The sequence below is a fragment of the Oreochromis aureus genome, linkage group 7, assembly GCF_013358895.1.
Source record: "Oreochromis aureus strain Israel breed Guangdong linkage group 7, ZZ_aureus, whole genome shotgun sequence".
Taxonomy (NCBI): Eukaryota; Metazoa; Chordata; class Actinopteri; order Cichliformes; family Cichlidae; genus Oreochromis; species Oreochromis aureus.
The window spans coordinates 12,379,407-12,397,439 of NC_052948.1; the positions used below are offsets into that span (position 1 = coordinate 12,379,407).

Below are 18,033 nucleotides of genomic sequence, written 5' to 3' on the forward strand. Positions count from 1 at the left end.
GTGTGACTGAAAAGAAGCTGCTTCCACGTATCATATCCTCAGCAAGCAGACTGTAGACTGCCCTGCTTTGCTTGGAAGACAGACACTATAGTGAGGTAATCTGTTCAGCCAATCATGACACTGGCGTGCACCGATGGTGGTAAACACAAATGACAGATTACATCTCATGAAACACTTAGATCTAGCAGAGATTTTAATGATTTATATGACGTATTGCAACAGTGTCAGCCTCTATGAGATCTGAGCACGCAGACATATGCACTCTTTCAACTCTGGCATTTAATACACAGGTTCTGTGTGTATTTAAGCCTGGGCTGGACACTTCTGAGGGTCCTCACAATGTAAAGTCAGTCAAGAGACAGAACCGCAGTCATCACAGATCACTGAGTTTTCACACCATCCATCCATTTATTTCTGCTTATCCAGCTCAGGGTCGCTCTGGGGCTGGAGTCCATCCCAGCTGTCACAGGGCGAGAAGCGGGGTACACACTGAAAAGGTCGCCAGTCTGTCAAAGGGCAAGCACACAGAAACAAATAACCATTCAGACTCACATTCACACCCAAGGCCAGTTTGGAATCACTAGTTAACCTAAAAAGCAGGTTTTTGGGCTGTGAGAAGAAGCCTTAGTACTCGGAGGGAACCCACACAGGCACAGGAAGAACACAAAAGCTCCACACGGTGTTTTCGTGCTGGATAACTTAAACCATATTACCTGTGAATAGTTTTATGCCATATTGTATAATATGTGATCCATTTTTGCATGATATAAAAATATCATATTGTGATGTCATTGCAATAGCAATGCCATGAATCTATGTTCTGTGCAACAGGACAAGCCCAGGCATGTCTGAGAGCAAGAGCAACATCTCATCTTCCGGCTACAATTTAGGAGGTTTGGTATTTCAACAACTTCCAACAAAGCACAAAAAATATGCAAGAAACATTTTACAGCTGAAGGTGAAATAGAGTAAAACCAGGCTACAAACAGGGAGATGCTAGCAGCAGGTGAGGTGAAACCCGAATCTAAAGAGCAACCAAATGTTGCTGGAGAACTAGTTGGACTTGTTACTCGTATTCCATAGAACAGCAAGTGCAAACAGTGGATGCACATTACCGATGTGTTTCCATGGTGGAAAAGCAGGGCCATAAGCAGCTGGTTAAAAAGCTTGGCCTAATCAGAATCAGTTACAAAGTTTAGTTACTTTAGTTATTGTTAAGTGCATGAAGTGCTAACCAGTTATTTTACACTTTTACTTGAAATACCCAGAGAGAACACTCCCTAGACACTCCCTTGTGCTTCTACCTTATACATGCTGGGTCACTGCATATAAAGCTGTGGCACTATTATTGCATAGTGCTGCTGGCACTGTTTCAGTAGACTCACACTTCAAATTAGGAAGTGTGTCATTAGTGACAACCGCTCATTGGAAAAGGAGGATGGAATATTCCCTCTATTTACTTACACTTGTAAATGAAGCTGGATGGAAGCATTAATAATCCACTGTTTAGTATCTTTTTCTATCAGAAAGCTATATTGTCCACCCCTTGCTGCAAATAAACATTTGTTTTCGAGCTAGCCGCATTCCCCAGTGAAGATTTTGACTTGAGATTAACTTATCCTGACTATTTGTTTTTTTATCTGAAACATTTTCAAATTAATATAACAAACCACAAGCTATTGGGCATTCGTTTATGCACAGCTCTCTTTACATCCCACCATTTCACAAGAATATATCCATTAAACATATGGTATCAAATGCCTGTTCAAACCAGTATAAACAATAAGTCAGTATGTTTATTTACATTCTATAACTCTGCTCATTATTAGTAAATTAAAAGTTGGATTTTATTGTTCTAATTCAGACTTTTTTCCCGCAGCAGAATTATTGACTTGTCCCACTAAAACACAACAGTGACCAATTCATCAATTAATTTTATTACTGACAAACATGTTTAAATAAAAACAGGTGCATAAAATCAGCTACTGCATTTGAACACGTGCCAAAGATATTAACAATATGGAGATCAATAAAACCATTTTATTCCTTTTAGACTTCATAAAATATCTAAACAAGAGTAAATGTGCATCAGTGGAGCAGTCCCATGATAGTCCTGTTGTAGACAAACATGACAACAGTCAAATCACCACTAGGGTCCTCTGGGAGCACTCAGGGAATAAATTACCTTCCTGTAACTGCTAACGGCTACATCTTTGTCTGTGGCCTTTTGGAAGAGGAATCCTGACCACTGAGTGATCTCACATTTTGTTAGAGTAACTGTGGAGTCCCCGTAGCAACAGCTGAGCTGCTGGCACTGTGTTTCAAAGTGAAGCACCCTCAATAAGGCTACCATCCCCCCTGCAGCCTCCTCAGCAAGATGTCAGCAAATCTCAGGAAAACTTCCAGAGGATTGATTGTATTCACTTTGTATTCGTTTTGGTTAAAGAATATAAAACTTCAGCAAACTCTTTATTTTCTTAGCATATTTTTTTCTCGTAAGTGATAGAATTGAGACTGGCCTGTGAGTGACTGGCTGTGGTTTCAAATAACAAAACAGCTGTTAGAAAAACAAGGGTAAGCATAGGTTTCTAAGAAGATAAGCTATAATTTACTTTATCAGTGGAGGAGTTGTGGAGTTGCTCCACTGTGCCAAAAAAGCAATCACATTTTTCTGCACTCCTTGAACTTTAAATAGAATTCAACTATAAAGATGGTGGGGTTGTTCAGGGGACCTAGCCCACAGTGTGCATCTGACTGTCAACCCACAGCCTCCACCACAGATAGATCTGCAGATCCAGAAGTGGCCTACAAGACTGCAAGGAGAGAATGTAAACAATGGACTTCTGCAAAACTGTAACTACAAACAAAATTGAATTCATAGCCACGCTGGTAGCACAGTGGTTAGCACTGTGCACTTACAGCATGGAGGACCTGAGTTTGAATGTACTGGATGGCTACGGCACCCTAAGGTACTTTGACTTCCTCTGACTGTCCAAAATCAGTCATGTTTCAATATTCTAAATTGGTCCAAGTGATTGTACATGGCTATTTGTCTCTTTCCTGTCTGTAGACAGGACAGCAGTCCCGACCTTTCATACTATAACAACTTAATGGATATATGCTTGTTTTTTGTTCTTTAACAGCCAAGATAAACGAGATAGCCCCCGTGACACTAAACTAAAGATGGATCGATTCAGTCTCCCGGATTGTAGTGAAGTAATACTGGCCCACTATTTTTTACAACATTGCTTCAGTTCATTGAGGTTTGTGGGTATTTCTTTATGCACAGCTCTCTTAACGTCCCACCATTTCAGGAAATTTCAATGGTGTTTTGAGATGGACTGTCACTGAGCTGTAGATTTAGAGCTTGAGATCACTGTCATGACAAAATTATGGCCAAGCTTTGGCTTTTGGACAGATTACCTCACGCTCTAGAATACTTGGTATACTGATGAGTTCATTGTTGACTCAATGACTGCAAGGTGCCCAGGTCCTGTGGCTGCAAAACAAGTCCAAATCATCACCCCTCCACCACCGTGCTTGTCAGCTGACATGCTGTGTTTGGTTTTTGCCAAACATGGTGCTATGTATTTTGGCCAAATATGTCCACTTTGCTCTTGTCTGCCCAAAGGACATTGTTCCAGAGGTCTTGTGGTCCTTTTAGATGCAAACCTAATCTGTGCTTTCATGTTGTAGAGAGAAGAGCCATCTTTTTTCAGTCGTTTTCTAATTCTTCTGTCATTAACTTTAAGATTTAACATGCTAACTCAGCCCTGTCAAGTCTGAGATGTAGCCTTTTTGTAGTTTCTCTGACTTTTAGGGGAATTTCCCAGGACATCCAGAGAGGATAGCCAACTGTCTTGTCTTGAATGTATACCACTTGTGAATAATCTTTCTCAATGTAGAATAATGGGCGTCAAACATGTGTAGAAATGCACTTAATACCCTTCCAAACCTGATGGTGAGCAACAATGGCTTCTCTAAGCTCATCGCTGATGTCTTTCCTTTTTGGTATAATGTTAGCACACACCTGAACGCCTCAGACCAGCAAACTGACAAAACTTCTGCTTTTAAAAAGGTGGTCATTCTTGCTGATGATCAGTTAATCAAGTGCATTTGATTAGCAACACCTGGCTGCTACTTACTGCCTAAATTCTTATGGAAAACAGTAAGGATGTACTTAACTTTTCACATTCTGCTTCTGCATTTTGGATTAGATTTGTTAAATATATAATGACACAGTTTAATATTCCTTGTGGGGTTGTTCATTGGAGGTAGGTTTTACCCACTTCTCAAACTGTTAGGACCAGATGATTTTTTTTTTAATCATGTCCTCATCATAAAACCATAGAACTGAAAGAGGGTGTAAGTTCCTTTTCACATGGTGTATTTTACAGTGATGTCCTTTAAAGGTGACATAATATTGCTGGGACCTAAATCTGTTTTCTCAGTGACAAGTGTTATTTCCTCACACACACACACACACACAGGTTCATGGTGTGAAAGCAATATCAGCTACACGACTGTAAGCTGATAATAATGCTTGAGTTTTGCTTCAGTAGAAGGTAAAAAAAATGACATTATATTCTCTTTTTACAGTGGGCGCACCCACTGTCCTTGAAAAATAATACAGCATTTTTTTTATGTGATTCATCTTTTATTCTCAGGAAATGACAAAAATGTGAGTCGCAGCTAATTCTCAGGCTGACTCTGTGTGGCAACATTGCATGGCAACATTAAAATCACAGAGCAGAAAAAGCCTGAGGGCAAAGAGGATTTCAGGCACTTCCATCAACCTGCATGGAGACAAGAACTCGTCTTACAGGGCAGTCTAATAAGATGTGCTCACTTTCCCTTCCCCAAACATAGTGGAAAGATCCATAATTCATTAAAGCAAAACTTATGTTCGTGCATTACAGCTGCCACCTCTTTAAAAAGACGGACACATTTCCTGCCCTTCTTCTGAAAGCCCTTGGTGCCCTGCTTTGTGCTTCTAATTTCTGCTGAAGGTGGTTTTATTATGCAGACACCATGGGGGTGGTTACACTCCACTGAATTAATGTCACCTGATTGGATGCCAGAGAATGGAAGAAGGGTAAAAATATAAATATGGAACCTTTGAAAAGTTTGAAAGTGCATTGGAAACAAATCAGGTAAAAGAGAGGGTCAACGAGTATATGGCCTGAGCTAGTTTGCATACCCTGTTTTTGTTTTCCTGGCGGGTTATGAAACTGATGTGGCTAGTCAGGTGGATTTTACTCGTCCCTCCCCGGGCCAGGTTAGGCAGAAAGATAACCAGGATGCCAGACAATCACAGCAGAGCTACAGCATTCTCCTCTTGCACTCCACTCTTCTCTTTTCCACCCTGGTGACGTCAGCCCCCTAGACCACACGACTCTGCTGCAAACAGCACACCTGCTGGCTTCACAGTCCATCTGGCCTCGCTCCATGTCTTGCTCAGCTCTCCAAGCAGGAATGCAGATCTGTTTACAACCTGGGCACACAGTCACGATCCTATAGTAGCTGCAGTTTGCATTTCACGCTTGCTCGCTGGGGGAAAGAGGAGTGGTGGCTCTGTAGCCTGCTGGTGACAGCAGACCCCAAAGTGACAACAATCACGCGTGTCTTATTAGTGTTTCGTTGTTCACATTACAGGTTAAACAATGAGGGTTTTGCTGTGTGTGTGTCTACATGTTGCTGACTAATCAGGAGAATTCTCCCAGGGTTTCCTTACATCACTTCACCACAACTCCACAGAATCCACAAACAGAGCAGTTGCTGTCTTGTAATTGAAGTGACAGGCCCTCTCACCTACTACTAAAATCAGCATGAACATAAAACTGCACCATCATCAAAGCAATGCTGGGAGTAGAGAGAGACCAAAGGGAGGGAAAGACACTTATTATGATCAGGGCCTAGGCTTGTTTTAAGTTTTTAAAGAAATATGCCTGCGCTGACAATATCAATCGTTTGTTTTGGGCTCTGGAAAATCCCTCTTAAAAGAGGACATGTGCCGTTCGTGCACACTGGGAAGCTGCAGACATTTAATCATCACATTCAACCCTGCATCAACAATGCATGGCACATCTTTGGTTTTATCAGTGTAGTGGCACATTGTGCAACTGAGTGAGCATGTTTCATGGGATACAGTATGTGCATTTCTGGAAACTGCATGGATAGCGTTACCAACAGCCTCCCTTCTCAAGCTTGGAGAGGATATAATACTAGTAATACTAATAATACTAATAATAATAATAATAATACAGAGGGAGGGGAACTGCTTTCATTCATTACTTTAAGAGGATGGTGAGCTTCTGGCAACCACTCAACCCGAGCTTGAGTTATGTCTGTACTACAAGGCTCCCTGACGTCTCTAATCCCACGACCGAATTCTCTGATGGTTGAGGTAATAGTAGGTCATGAAAGGGGGAGAAAAAAGGTTTGCACAAGCCTATTCGGGATGGCGAAAATAAATAACTACACGTTTCTATTTTAGGTCTAATTTATCTTGCTTGACACCAGCAGCAGCAGGAGCAGGAGCAGCAGCGGGGCATTCAGGCACTTGCTGCCACCCCCCCTAATAAAACACTTGCTTTTCTGTCTGCCAGGTCAGACACAATCGCAGCGCGCTGCGGAGTGAATAAACAGGTGACTAACCTGAATGGTGCACGTATATTCCGTGTCGTCCAGCAGCCTGACCGTGCAGTTGTATTCCCGCTCAAGATTCCTGACGCTGCCACTCATAAATCGGCTCAACATCTTTCTCTCCCAGGTTTCGCCGCTCTGCGTCTACAGGACCAGAACAATAAACTCGAACACCAGCGTGCAAGTGAATGTCACATTGACCGCATTTCCCGGTCCCCTGAACGACCAGCAGCCACGGATTCAGGCGCCGAGGCGAGCACCATTGTTGTCCCGTTAAGTTTTCCGTGCTGTGGGCCCGTGCTGAGAGCGAAATCCAAGGATGCCCGCATCCAGATCCAGAGGCTGCTCAGCCCTGCTGCTGCTGTGTGTGTCTGTGTGTGTGTGTGTCTGTGTGGAGCTGAGGATTATCTCTCACCATTCACCGCTGCCACTTGAGCAAGCGGGCGGGTCCAAATGAAAACTGACGTCAAAGAGAGCCAACGGGAGTGTGAAGTTTCAGTATATACTGATTTTCTTTTCTTACGCCTAATTTTCCCATGACCAGTAATTATCCATTAGGAAACTTTAAAAGGTTAGCTTCTTTTTATGACTCACTCAGTATGAAGTTAAAATTATTCACCCAAATCATGCTGTGCGAGGAGCAGTGTCATAACGTAAAACATTTAATGTGTCTTTCGAGGTGGATTTCAGGTTCACGATAAAACGTTGGAGAGAAATCAAGCTACGCCTGCCTGGCTGACCTAAAACCAGCGGCATCGGGTGTCACACAACTTCCCAGGTGGTGGATATTAAATGTATTGGGCTGCCACCTGCAGGCCATTCGTTGTCATTGCGGCAAGCAAATCGAGTGAAAATGTTTCGTGAGCCTTAAACGGAAATGCAAATCTTGTATTACAGAAAAAAAAAAAATCACGTTAAAGTGGCGTAAGAGTATATTAACAATTTGAATCTATAAAAGTTTGGCGTCCCGAGGATGGCATACATCTCTGCCGTGACCCGGATTCGAACCGGGGTTGCTGCGGCCACAACGCAGAGTACTAACCACTATACGATCACGGCGAGCTAACGGGGACTGAGTGCACCCCGCTTATTTTTGTCCTTAAGTAGAGTACGTCATCACGATGCTTCGAGGTCGAAAGTTGATTTATTTTAACCGTCGCCTACCAAACCTGATTATTACACGTACTAATACACATTTATGTCCCAGAGTTTTTTCTAATAAAATACTTGAAGCTAATTGTAGTTAGATCATAAATCTATTTGTACTGTATGGTGAAAGTGCCTTGCTCAGAGGTTAGAGGAGAACTTCTAGACTATTTTGAGCTGCAATTGTAATAATTTTTTTACATTTTCTTTCATAACTAACAGGCTACTTGAAATGTAAAAGTCATGTATCAATAAGCAAACACACATATATACACTAATTAATAGTGCAGTTGATATTTTTACTAGCAAGGTCAAGACTACAATATCCGTTTCTTATGCAGGAAGTCAGAGAGTTAGAATTGTCCCCCTGGTGGGCATTATGTCCACCTACTATATGGTAAAATGTAATCACATTACTTTAGAAGTACAGTACTATACAACTCATGAGTCACCCCTTATTTCTATTTTGCTTCCAGTTAGCCAGACTTTTTGTAATTTAAAAAAAAAGAAGATCTTGAGCAATAATCTCGAGTCAAAGTGTTTTGGACATTGGCTGATTTCTCACTAATTTTCACACCATTTTCAGCTTTTTTAGACCATGTTTTTTGTTTGTTCCATTGTTCCATTTGCTTGTTCTGCCACTTAACACTGACCAGTGAACCATTCAAGCATAAGAAAATGCACCTAGCCAAAGGCACAAACCAGTGTTGGGTCTACAAATGACAGACTCAGCAATCTTAAATTGCATCTTTAAGCACTTTTAAGCTGTTTCTAGCAGCCTGTTATAAAAACACATAATTTATTCCCATTTCTTTACCAGAATCTGCAGAAACTGCCAAAGATAGAACAGTTTGACGGGATCCATAAAATATTTTTTGCACCAACAAGGTGATTCCCAAAAACCTGACAGCTGAAAACTTGGCTTATAGCTGCACTAAAATAAAATTTTCAAAAGAGGAAACTGAAAAAGTGGAGGACGAAGGCAGAAGTGGTGAGCTTAAAAAGCAAAACAAAAACAGGACTACTTATGTCAGATGAGCAGTATCTCAAACTCATGTTCTTAAGAAATATGAAAAAAATCAGAAAAAAACAAAGTTGATGAAATCATGAACGCAGAAGAGTACACTCGGATTTTGATTCAACATGTAATAGCTTCTGGCAAATGTCTCATTGATGTTTTTCAGAATGACAGTGATCTTAAAAACACTGCCAATACAGTAAAAGCATACCTGGAACAAAACAAAAGGCAGCCAACATTGAAAGAAGAGCTTTGAATGTCCTTCAAGAAGCCTGGAGAACTATTCCTGAAGACTACCTAAAGAAATGAGAAGAAAGCTGCCTAACAGGGTTCAGACTTTTTTCGATGAATAAAAGTGATCATATCAAATATTGTCTTTCAAGCTCAACAGAATTGTACAAACTCTGTTTTCGTCTTATTTGCTATATTTCCATGTTTGTTTTCCATGTTCCAATAAATCAAAGCACCCATTTCCCAGTTTACTAAAAACAATATAAAGAACTGAGGGGTGGCTTGAGACTTTTGCACAGTACTATATCGAATGCAACCCACAGCATTGTTTTGGCCTATATACGATGAAATCCATTTATCTGTTAGGTATAGGCTATGCACTAAAGGAAAAAAAATGTACTTTCATTTTTCCAGACTTAGCAGCTACTTGAGATTTTAATTCTTCGTTTTGAGCTAAAAGCACATTTTACTCCAATATTGTGACGATCTGGTAATGTACGTTAGGTTTAAAACTTAAGATAGACAACAGATATTAACTGAATGTTTCCAGCACCTTATTGAATTAATGCCATGAAGAATTTAGACAATCCAGAGGCAAAAGACGGCGCAACCCAGTACTAGCAAAGTTAAAACTTACACGTTTTAATTTATTCTACAAACTTGAATTAAGCATCACTGTGAAAATACTCCTTGAGAAAAACAAACAACCCCCCCCCCCAAAAAAAACCAACAAATGTAGATTTTAAAGTTCAACAGAAAAACATATTGACATAAAAAAATTGCTTGTTTGTTTGTAAAAAGTGATCAATGTAGTATTCTTTATTAGATAAATTACTGACAGTATTGTCTTCATTTAATAATTAAGGCCAGCCAGCTTGCCACTGATGGAAAAAAAGTGTTATGTACAATTAATGTTTTCTAAGCATATAATTTATGATGAAAATCAGCTTACAGTGTTATTGTGCCTACTAATCTAACAGCTGAAGGCTGATAAGACAAACACAAACCTCAATCACTTACTCACTTATACATTAATTATCATCATCATTCATAGACAAGTAGAAACATGTTTACAGCAACTGTAAACAAAACAACAGATTTCCAACCAGTATTTACAAAAGTAATACCAGAAAGTTTTAATGTGGACAGCTGAAGTCGTTCTCATCATTCTCTTCAGGTTCATTACTCCACGTAACTGGAATTTTAGCAGCACACACCGCCTTTCTAGTGAAAGGGCGGCATGACCCAGTCTGATGCAGCAGGGGATTGCTGCTAGCGATGTTGCCCATGCTTTTAGCAAAATTGCCTTCTCGTGTCCTGCCTGTTGCTCCATGATTCCTCCTGTACAGCTTGCAGGAAGCCACGAGAGGCTTTCCTATGTCCACCCGCTGGCTTTCTGTCTGACGCAGTTTACTGTCTCTGTGAGTATAGTGTAGATCCACCTTTATGACCATCGACTCCTAAAAAAACAAAAAACAATTATTGTAAGGAGTAAACACTATTAGAAAAAGGAATTAGGATAGATATACGGAGGCATACCTTGAGCTTCTGAAGAGCACAGAGCCTCAGAGTACAGTCTGGGTTACCATTATTCATAAGTAGTAGTGAGTCCATCTCCTCTGACCTGCCAGACCTGGAAAATATGTCTTCCATCGTCTGAGGATTAAAAGCACAAATAATGTTATTATTATATATGTTAACCATCTTCATCAATATAAATAAACAGCTGTATTTACAATGGTTTGGCACTGAATCATTGCTAGAAAGTATCACATTCATAAATCAGCCACTAGATGTCAGGATTACGCGAGAGTCAAAGACAGCCAAACTGATGGAAGTATTTCACAAGAGCAGTGCTGCTCATAACTTCCTGATTCGTCTGCGGTTGCAGCATGCTGGAAGCCTATATATGGGCAGAACTTCCTCACACATGTGAAACGTGGGTGTGAATGGTCATCATTGAGAAATCCATTTTGTCTAGCGGAAACTGATGAGCATTTTGCCGTGAGCCATGTGGAATTTGTCGTGTAGGGACAAGCTGAAAATTTTATCCAAATCCTGAGTTTACTGATAGGCTTTGCCAAAAATCAAAAGCAGTTATGTAACAGTGTAACAGTGACATTTCAGTGTATAGTCATACTGCCGTTAACAATGCCCCTGCCTTTGTACTCCAGGGCCTACTTAGGCTTGTTCGGATAGCTGAATTTGATGAAAAAGTCTGACAGTGAAGTGGAAAATAAGAAATACTCACAGGTATACTGCTTAGTGTGACCACGCAGTCCTGAGTATGGGTGCCTGTGGTCTTTACAGTGGCAAAAGCTACAAGAACATTAGAGTACAAAGCTGAGAAGCTGACTTCCACTTCCACTCCGCAAAGAAACATCAGCCGCTTCTTCCGTGGTAGCTCTGAAAGCAGATGTGAAACGTTTTTTGTTTTTTAAACAGAAGGGAAAAAAAGCATGCATAAAAACAACATGTACCAAAACTTATTCGGCATTTAATTTTTTTTAATCATTATGCTATTTACTTTTGCAGAGCCCATGACCAAATTAGGACTTTCAGCAACTCATTTATCTCAAGCCACAGACTTTTATCTTCCATCTAGAAAGAGTTCTTAGATTAACCCACAATATCAAGATTCAGTGTGAGCAAATGTGTAAAAAGAAAATACGAGGAAGTCTGAGTTGTCAAAAGAGACTTCCTTCCATCAAAGGGGAAAATGCACAGCGTAAAATAAACCATTTCCCTCTTTGCATTAATCAAACGGAATTATGAATTATGCTGAAAAAAATATCAAACCACAGTGTGTAGATTTAGTTTGTCACACATTGTTAAGTAGGAGGTGAGAAAAAGGTTAAACCGTACACTCAATCTCTTTGTGGGGATTTATGCTTCAGCGAGAGAAATCTACGTCACGACCGCAAACACCTCCGATGTAACTAACAGTACGTCGGGTCAACGCAGCCCGCAGCCCCTGTTGTTACTGGCCTGTTCAGTACAGTCGCTTCCTTCTTGTATATTTCCAGCTACTTTTTTGAATTCATCAGCATGAGACTAACAATCATGGCCTCGATATAAGTGCTCTCAAATGTCAGCAAATTCCTGGAGGAGGATTGCTGAAATATCAGAATGGACATCAGGGAATTTACAAAGAAGTGGAAAAACTAGAGGAACATATGTTTGACCGTGAAAAACACTGACCGCGACAAAGAGGAGTATTTTTTTGTTTCTATCATGACTTTTACAGTTTATTAAAGACTGCGACATGGCCACATGTTAATTTGTTTTGCTTCAGAGGAAAATAAAGCATATTTGCGCATATTCTGTCACCAGCAGTAACATCGATAAAGGAAAAAAAAAAAAAAAAAAAAAAAAAAAAAACAAGAAAATGTTCTCCCATCTCACCATTTGCTTGTCTCCAGCAGGCGTCTCGCAGGTGAAGCTCTTTTGTGTGGCCGGTGGTTCGAACTGGATCTGCAAGGGATCGTGGTTCCTTCAATGTGTGTTTGATCTCCACCGCCTGTTTGCCTGTGATTAGAGGATCTCTGCCCAGATCTGGTGGAGAAAAGGAGGGGTTCAGATGGAGGTAAATACAATGAAATACAGCAGCTACACACATTTGTAGAGATTTTTTGGCCCCTTCCTTTAACTCAGTCCTGTTTGAACAACTTTAAGAAAATCAGCACTGCTTAAAAACTCTGGTAACCTTCCAATCGTCCTAGTGCTCTGTTCATCTTAGGATAGCAGGGTGTGAGGAATGTTTCAGAAGAAAATATGAGAGATTCATCAGAATCTTATGGTTGTATTTGAGGAACTCTGGGATATTTTAAAAAAAGGCATTTTTAAAATTCACTGTTACTGATGACACGAGTTTTGGGAAAAACCCCTATTCACAAGATGTCAAGCATGCAAAAAAAATCATTAACAGGACTAAAAGGGGGAATATTCAGGGAGAACTAAAACTATGCTCACAGAATAGGACACAGATTTAGAGTTGTCATCTGAATAAAGCGAGTACACTCCTTTAATGAGAGGGTTATTACTATAAAACAAACAAACGAGAGGCTTAAAGAGGCTCACAAACTTTAAAAAAGAGAAAAATTTTCATATCCAACACCACACTTATTCATTTAAATATTTTCACACACAGAGACAGGGCTGTCAGCAGGATGTCCTGTTCTGGTAAGTCTAATTTGTTAGTGAGCCCATGAGAGCAGTGACAGGGAGTGCCCAAACTGCAGAGCAGCTGTCTTGCACTCTGCAGCTCTCAGGTTTCTTGCTCTTCTTTATCCAACAGTGTGAATTTCCAAAGAATGAGGTCACATGCTAATGGCATTTTGAAAATTTCTTCTACCGGGGGCCCATCAAACTGACAAACACACTGAACAGCTTCCCTTCACCTGCACAGTCATCGCTTTACTTACAGGACCCGAGTAAACAACATTAAAATGAGAAACGAGCAATTCCAAAAGTTGTCTGTGGTCCGTGGTGTATACCAAAGGGCAACCTGTTCCCCTCAGTGCTGTTTACCCTTCATCTCTAACTGTCAGCCTACTGAATTATGTGTTTATATCCCTAATAAAGTGAACAGAAACAAAAAGGAGGAAATGTACATTTTTAATTGACATGTATGGTTTTCTTAAAAATGAAACTAATGATTTTGGTTTCAGCTTCATTAATGTCTCACTCAATGCCATTTCTGTTGTTACAGCAGCCCTTTATATTAGGCATTTTAGAAATGAATCATCATGTAAACAAAGTAAAAACCCCATTCTAATTTTCCAATTTAACTCTTACCCTCTGAAACCTTCTCTAAAACATGCGTGACTTTCTCAGCTTGCAGGATGTGCTTGTTCAAGTACTTTGTAAAGATCCCAGTACTCTTGCCCCCGTCCTGGACCTCGAATGCTTCAGCATCTTCGCACCTGTAATAATTAAAGGAGAGGGGTTATTTTTATTTTGCATGACTTTCTACAACCGTGACTTTCTAGAATTTTATGCTATAAACCAAAAACAAGCTGCACATCAAATCAGTTAATTGATCCCCCCCACACACACACACACCCACTTGCAGTTGAATACAAAACAATTAATACTACATACGTGGCATAACCATAAACTGTGTTCCCGCTGGGTGCCAGTGGCTTGATGGCAGATAGTAAGGAACCCTGGTTATACCTACAGAGTGAAATGAAGTTACACAAATAACAAATCTATGTCATGTTAACCGAGCTTTTACAAATAAATTCACATATCGGCTCAGTGCAGAAATAATTATTGCACTTACCATTTTCTACAGGTGTCCAGTAGGATTACACTCAGTGCAGTCTGCCTTTCCTGCATGCTGAGCATGATCCTCTGCACACAGACACAGTTTTCGGTTCCGTACGGTTGCGGAGCATCGACGGACACCAAGTAATTCCTTCCCGCATGCTCATAACCATGGCCCGCATAGTAGAAAAGGCCTGTAGAGAGAATACACATCTAATTAGTACGGCAATAACAAAAGTGCTGCAGTAATTTTGCAGTCCTGGAATACATGACAGTCAATCTGAGGTGGTAACACATCATCACAAAGATGCCTGACTTCTAAACACATTTGTTTCATTATTAAGAACAGAAAGAGAGAATAGCAGCAGACAATATCACCTCACAGCTCCAAACTGTGCCAATAATAGTAGCTGTTGACACCAACACTTATTTATTCATTTATTTTTAAACACTAACATACTGTTACGAGTGGAACAGTAAAACATCAAAAGAAGCTACATAACAAGCACGTGGAAATACGCAATACGTATGAAGTCATACAGCCATTATCTAACATCGATCACAAGATAGGAGCCACGGAATATGACGAAGGAAGTTACAGTGCTTTAGGTGCCACATAAACCTCTAAATAATAGTATCAGCATTTTCTAAGAACAGCAGCTGAATACTGAAATTCAGCTAATGACAAAGCTTTGTCCCAAAAAAATAGGCAGGAAAAAAATTATTACGCTCACCATAAACGCCTTTGTCAAGGAGATGAATAAACTTCTCAATAGCAGTAAGCATCTCCTCCCTGGTCAGATCCAGCAAGGAAACGACTCTGAAGCCAAGCTGCCGCAGGAGGTTGCCGAGCTCATGAACATCCATGACGGGTGCCATCAAGGCCGGGTGGTTGGAGTAATTCAAGTTGCCAATAAGTAAGGCGACCTTATCAGTGGCTGCAAGAAAGTTCAACGTCTGATTCAAAAATCACTCCAACACAAGAAAATTCTCAAACACTCTGACAGTTTTCCTCTCCACACATCAAATGACACAATGTTTCTTTCCATTAAATTTTACCTGTGAGCGCTGCCGGAGGAGGCTGATCACTTTGCACTAGAGATTGTGATTAAAAAAAAGAAAAAAAGAAAAGAAAAAAAAGGAAGCACAAAATCAGTTCATGTTAAACAAAAAACTGACCTAAAGTAGCATTTCTGTCTGGGGGGCATATAGAGAACAATAAAACTCAAAGATCCGATAGTATTCTCTGTGAAAGTCACTTTTATTCCAAGTAAGTTATAAACAGGAGAATCGCTTCAAGAACTAGTTTCACTTTACATCACTTTCCTGTTTTGTGTATAAGGCTTGAGCCCAGCACTATTTGGAGAACAACTTCCTTTTTAGTCTGTAGAAATGGGAAAGTACCTCCAGCATAATGGAAACAACTTAGTGCCTTAGAGCTAAATCAGTGGAATGAAAGGAGTGTGAAGAATTTACTTTTCTCCTTGTCACCTTTTATTAGTAATAGAGAAAGTAAAGGAATGGGAAAGAATACAGTGATGAAACTGGGATAAGAGAGGTATCACTGGACTGATTTTTGTTTTAGGTTTCACTTTCAACTTACCAATGTCAACATCAACGGCCTCCGTCCACCTCTCTTCTAGTGTGTTAGATAGCGAGCACAGGTATGTTCCACTGTGTTCAGCTGTCGCGTGCTCAATCTGCAAATATAATAAATCACATTGTTCGTGTCTCTGTACCAAAAGTGAAATATTAACTACATTTTTTAATGAATTACACAGTGGGTGAAGGTTTGGGATCACAGGTAAGTAAACACTCCATCTTCACCGCCGTTCCTCCTTACCTGCAGTGTGCCGCTTGTCATGTCCAGCAGTGGCTGTCCATTTCTGTACCACTGGTAGGAAGGAGCTGGGATACCAAAGGCAACGCAGCGTAGAGTGAGTTTTGTACCCGGTTGAATCTTTTGCGGCTTGGGGTTGGTGGCAATGTGAGGCTCACCTTGCCAGTCTATGGGCAAGCCTGACGTTTCAAAGAAAAAGACTTGTTGAAATGAAAACTGCATCTATACGACAAAAATGACATGCAAGCAGCATGATGATCTACCTGATTTATCAATGTCCAACACCTTGACCTTCACCCAGTTGCTGAACACACAGTTATAGTGCTGGTCATTCACTCGGCACACATAGAGCTGAGTTTGTTCAGCTCTGATGGTCAGATCAGCTTGAGTGCCACCAGGTTCCTTAGGGAGGAAATCATTGACAACAACAAGCGGTCATTTTCACACTAAATCCAACAAGACTGCTTGAAAACTAACTTCTTAAAAGTTAAATTCACATACTTCTTTTCTACCGTCTGTAAACCATTGGTAGTTCAGGATGCCTGTGCCCTGAGCACGGACACTCAGAGTCACCTTATGGTTCACAGGTACACACGCAGAGACAGGATGACGCACTATCACAATTTCTAGAGAGGAAAAAAAAAAAAAGCGACAACCTCAGTTTCCTAAAGCCAAACTTAGTTCTGTTTCACTGACAAAAATAACACTAGTGAAACAGTGCTGGTGCTGAGATTAAAACATACCACTGATCATTGTGTGCTTGGGGAAGGATCCAGTCATCTGTGCATTTTCTTCTTCTTCTGCCGAACTGTAAGAAAATCACTGCCTATAATATCCCCACGTACAGAAAAGAAACTCCAAATGAATGGCATGAAAAGGAAAACGATGTATTTAACCTCTCATTTCTAGTCAGGTCAGCTGTTAACCGTAAAAAACTCCAGGATATATTTAAAAACGTCCTAACTGAGTCAGTAGGTGTTTAATATGACCGTAAATATTACGTGTTTTAGTGCATACCTGTGTTCACCCTCGGACTAGTTGAGAAGCTGTCACCCCTCGGCCAGAATATGTTTTCCTGTTCCCAGGCTTCATAACTTCAAATATATAGCCCGAACTCTTCCTCCCTTTCCCGGAACGAGAAGGCGCACGCACACATTACCGTTATGTCTGTAATACTGGAGCACCCAAACAACAAAGCAGTAAAGCCCAATCCATATCATGCTAAAAACAAACCCAAGTCTCCTTTTAGTTATAATACTGAAGTATATCTTACACTTAAAAAACAAAAGAGAGCATTTCAGTGCCTGTTAGAGCGATGTAAATTATTTAAATTAAAAGCCAAACGTCTTTTTCATGCATTACGGTAATGAGCAATCTGGCCCTTTTCAGCTGATGCATAATCACTGTCTGAGGTCAGAGTTTGGAGAGCAGCAAAGTAAAACGGTGTTTTTCAGTTCTAGTTAGTTAGTTAGTTAGTTAGTTAGGCTAACTCAAACTTTACTAGATGTCTGTTCGTGGTGCAACGCGGATAAAAAAATGTCATGTTGAAGACAAACAAGCTTCAAAAAACTTACGTCATAGCACAACTTTTGATCTGTAGATATATAAATCTGCAATACAAAGTGTTTAAAATGTCTCTTTATATGTTTCAGTAGATATTTTGGTCGACCATGAACGCTAATTGACTGTTTATAAGCATTTAATTACAATATATTCCAACAATATGTTTATTGATCTATAATGTGTAGTTTTATTTTTGTAAAGTACACAATAAAGTATACGATTGAATGCCTGTGTTCTATTTTTTTAAAGGGGCCTTAGGTTTTAATACATATACTGGCTTGATTTTGGGATATTTGCTTGTTAATGCTACATAAATGTA

At 40.2% G+C, this 18,033-nt stretch overlaps 2 protein-coding genes and 1 non-coding gene across 4 annotated transcripts in view; all 3 read right to left on the reverse strand.

The window, feature by feature from the left end:
- LOC116326235 (FERM domain-containing protein 5) overlaps positions 1 to 7,053 on the reverse strand; it is a 70,946-nt gene extending 63,893 nt beyond the window's left edge. The window contains exon 1 of the mRNA XM_031747429.2: positions 6,658 to 7,053. Within this exon, the coding sequence (XP_031603289.1) occupies positions 6,658 to 6,759 (102 nt within the window). The 5' untranslated portion in view covers positions 6,760 to 7,053. The remainder of the gene's footprint in view (positions 1 to 6,657) is intronic.
- A 579-nt stretch (positions 7,054 to 7,632) lies between these two features.
- trnah-gug lies at positions 7,633 to 7,704 on the reverse strand. Its single transcript has one exon. It is a non-coding gene; the product is annotated as a tRNA-His (tRNA).
- A 1,957-nt stretch (positions 7,705 to 9,661) lies between these two features.
- malt3 (MALT paracaspase 3) lies at positions 9,662 to 17,282 on the reverse strand. 2 transcript variants are annotated; one of them, XM_031747433.2, is made up of 15 exons: positions 17,169 to 17,282; positions 16,895 to 16,959; positions 16,653 to 16,777; positions 16,415 to 16,553; positions 16,155 to 16,330; positions 15,915 to 16,011; positions 15,371 to 15,406; positions 15,046 to 15,249; positions 14,328 to 14,505; positions 14,144 to 14,218; positions 13,838 to 13,965; positions 12,446 to 12,595; positions 11,292 to 11,446; positions 10,580 to 10,696; positions 9,662 to 10,500 (listed from the first exon to the last, which is right to left on the reverse strand). In XM_031747433.2, exons 2-15 carry the CDS (start codon positions 16,929 to 16,931, stop codon positions 10,177 to 10,179), a joined length of 1,941 nt encoding a protein of 646 aa, XP_031603293.1. In that variant the 5' UTR covers positions 16,932 to 16,959; positions 17,169 to 17,282; the 3' UTR covers positions 9,662 to 10,176. The 2 variants fall into 2 exon arrangements, with proteins under 2 accessions (XP_031603293.1, XP_031603294.1); XM_031747434.2 differs by having other exon boundaries at positions 16,895 to 16,977; positions 17,169 to 17,270.
- Between the last annotated feature and the right edge of the window lie 751 nt (positions 17,283 to 18,033).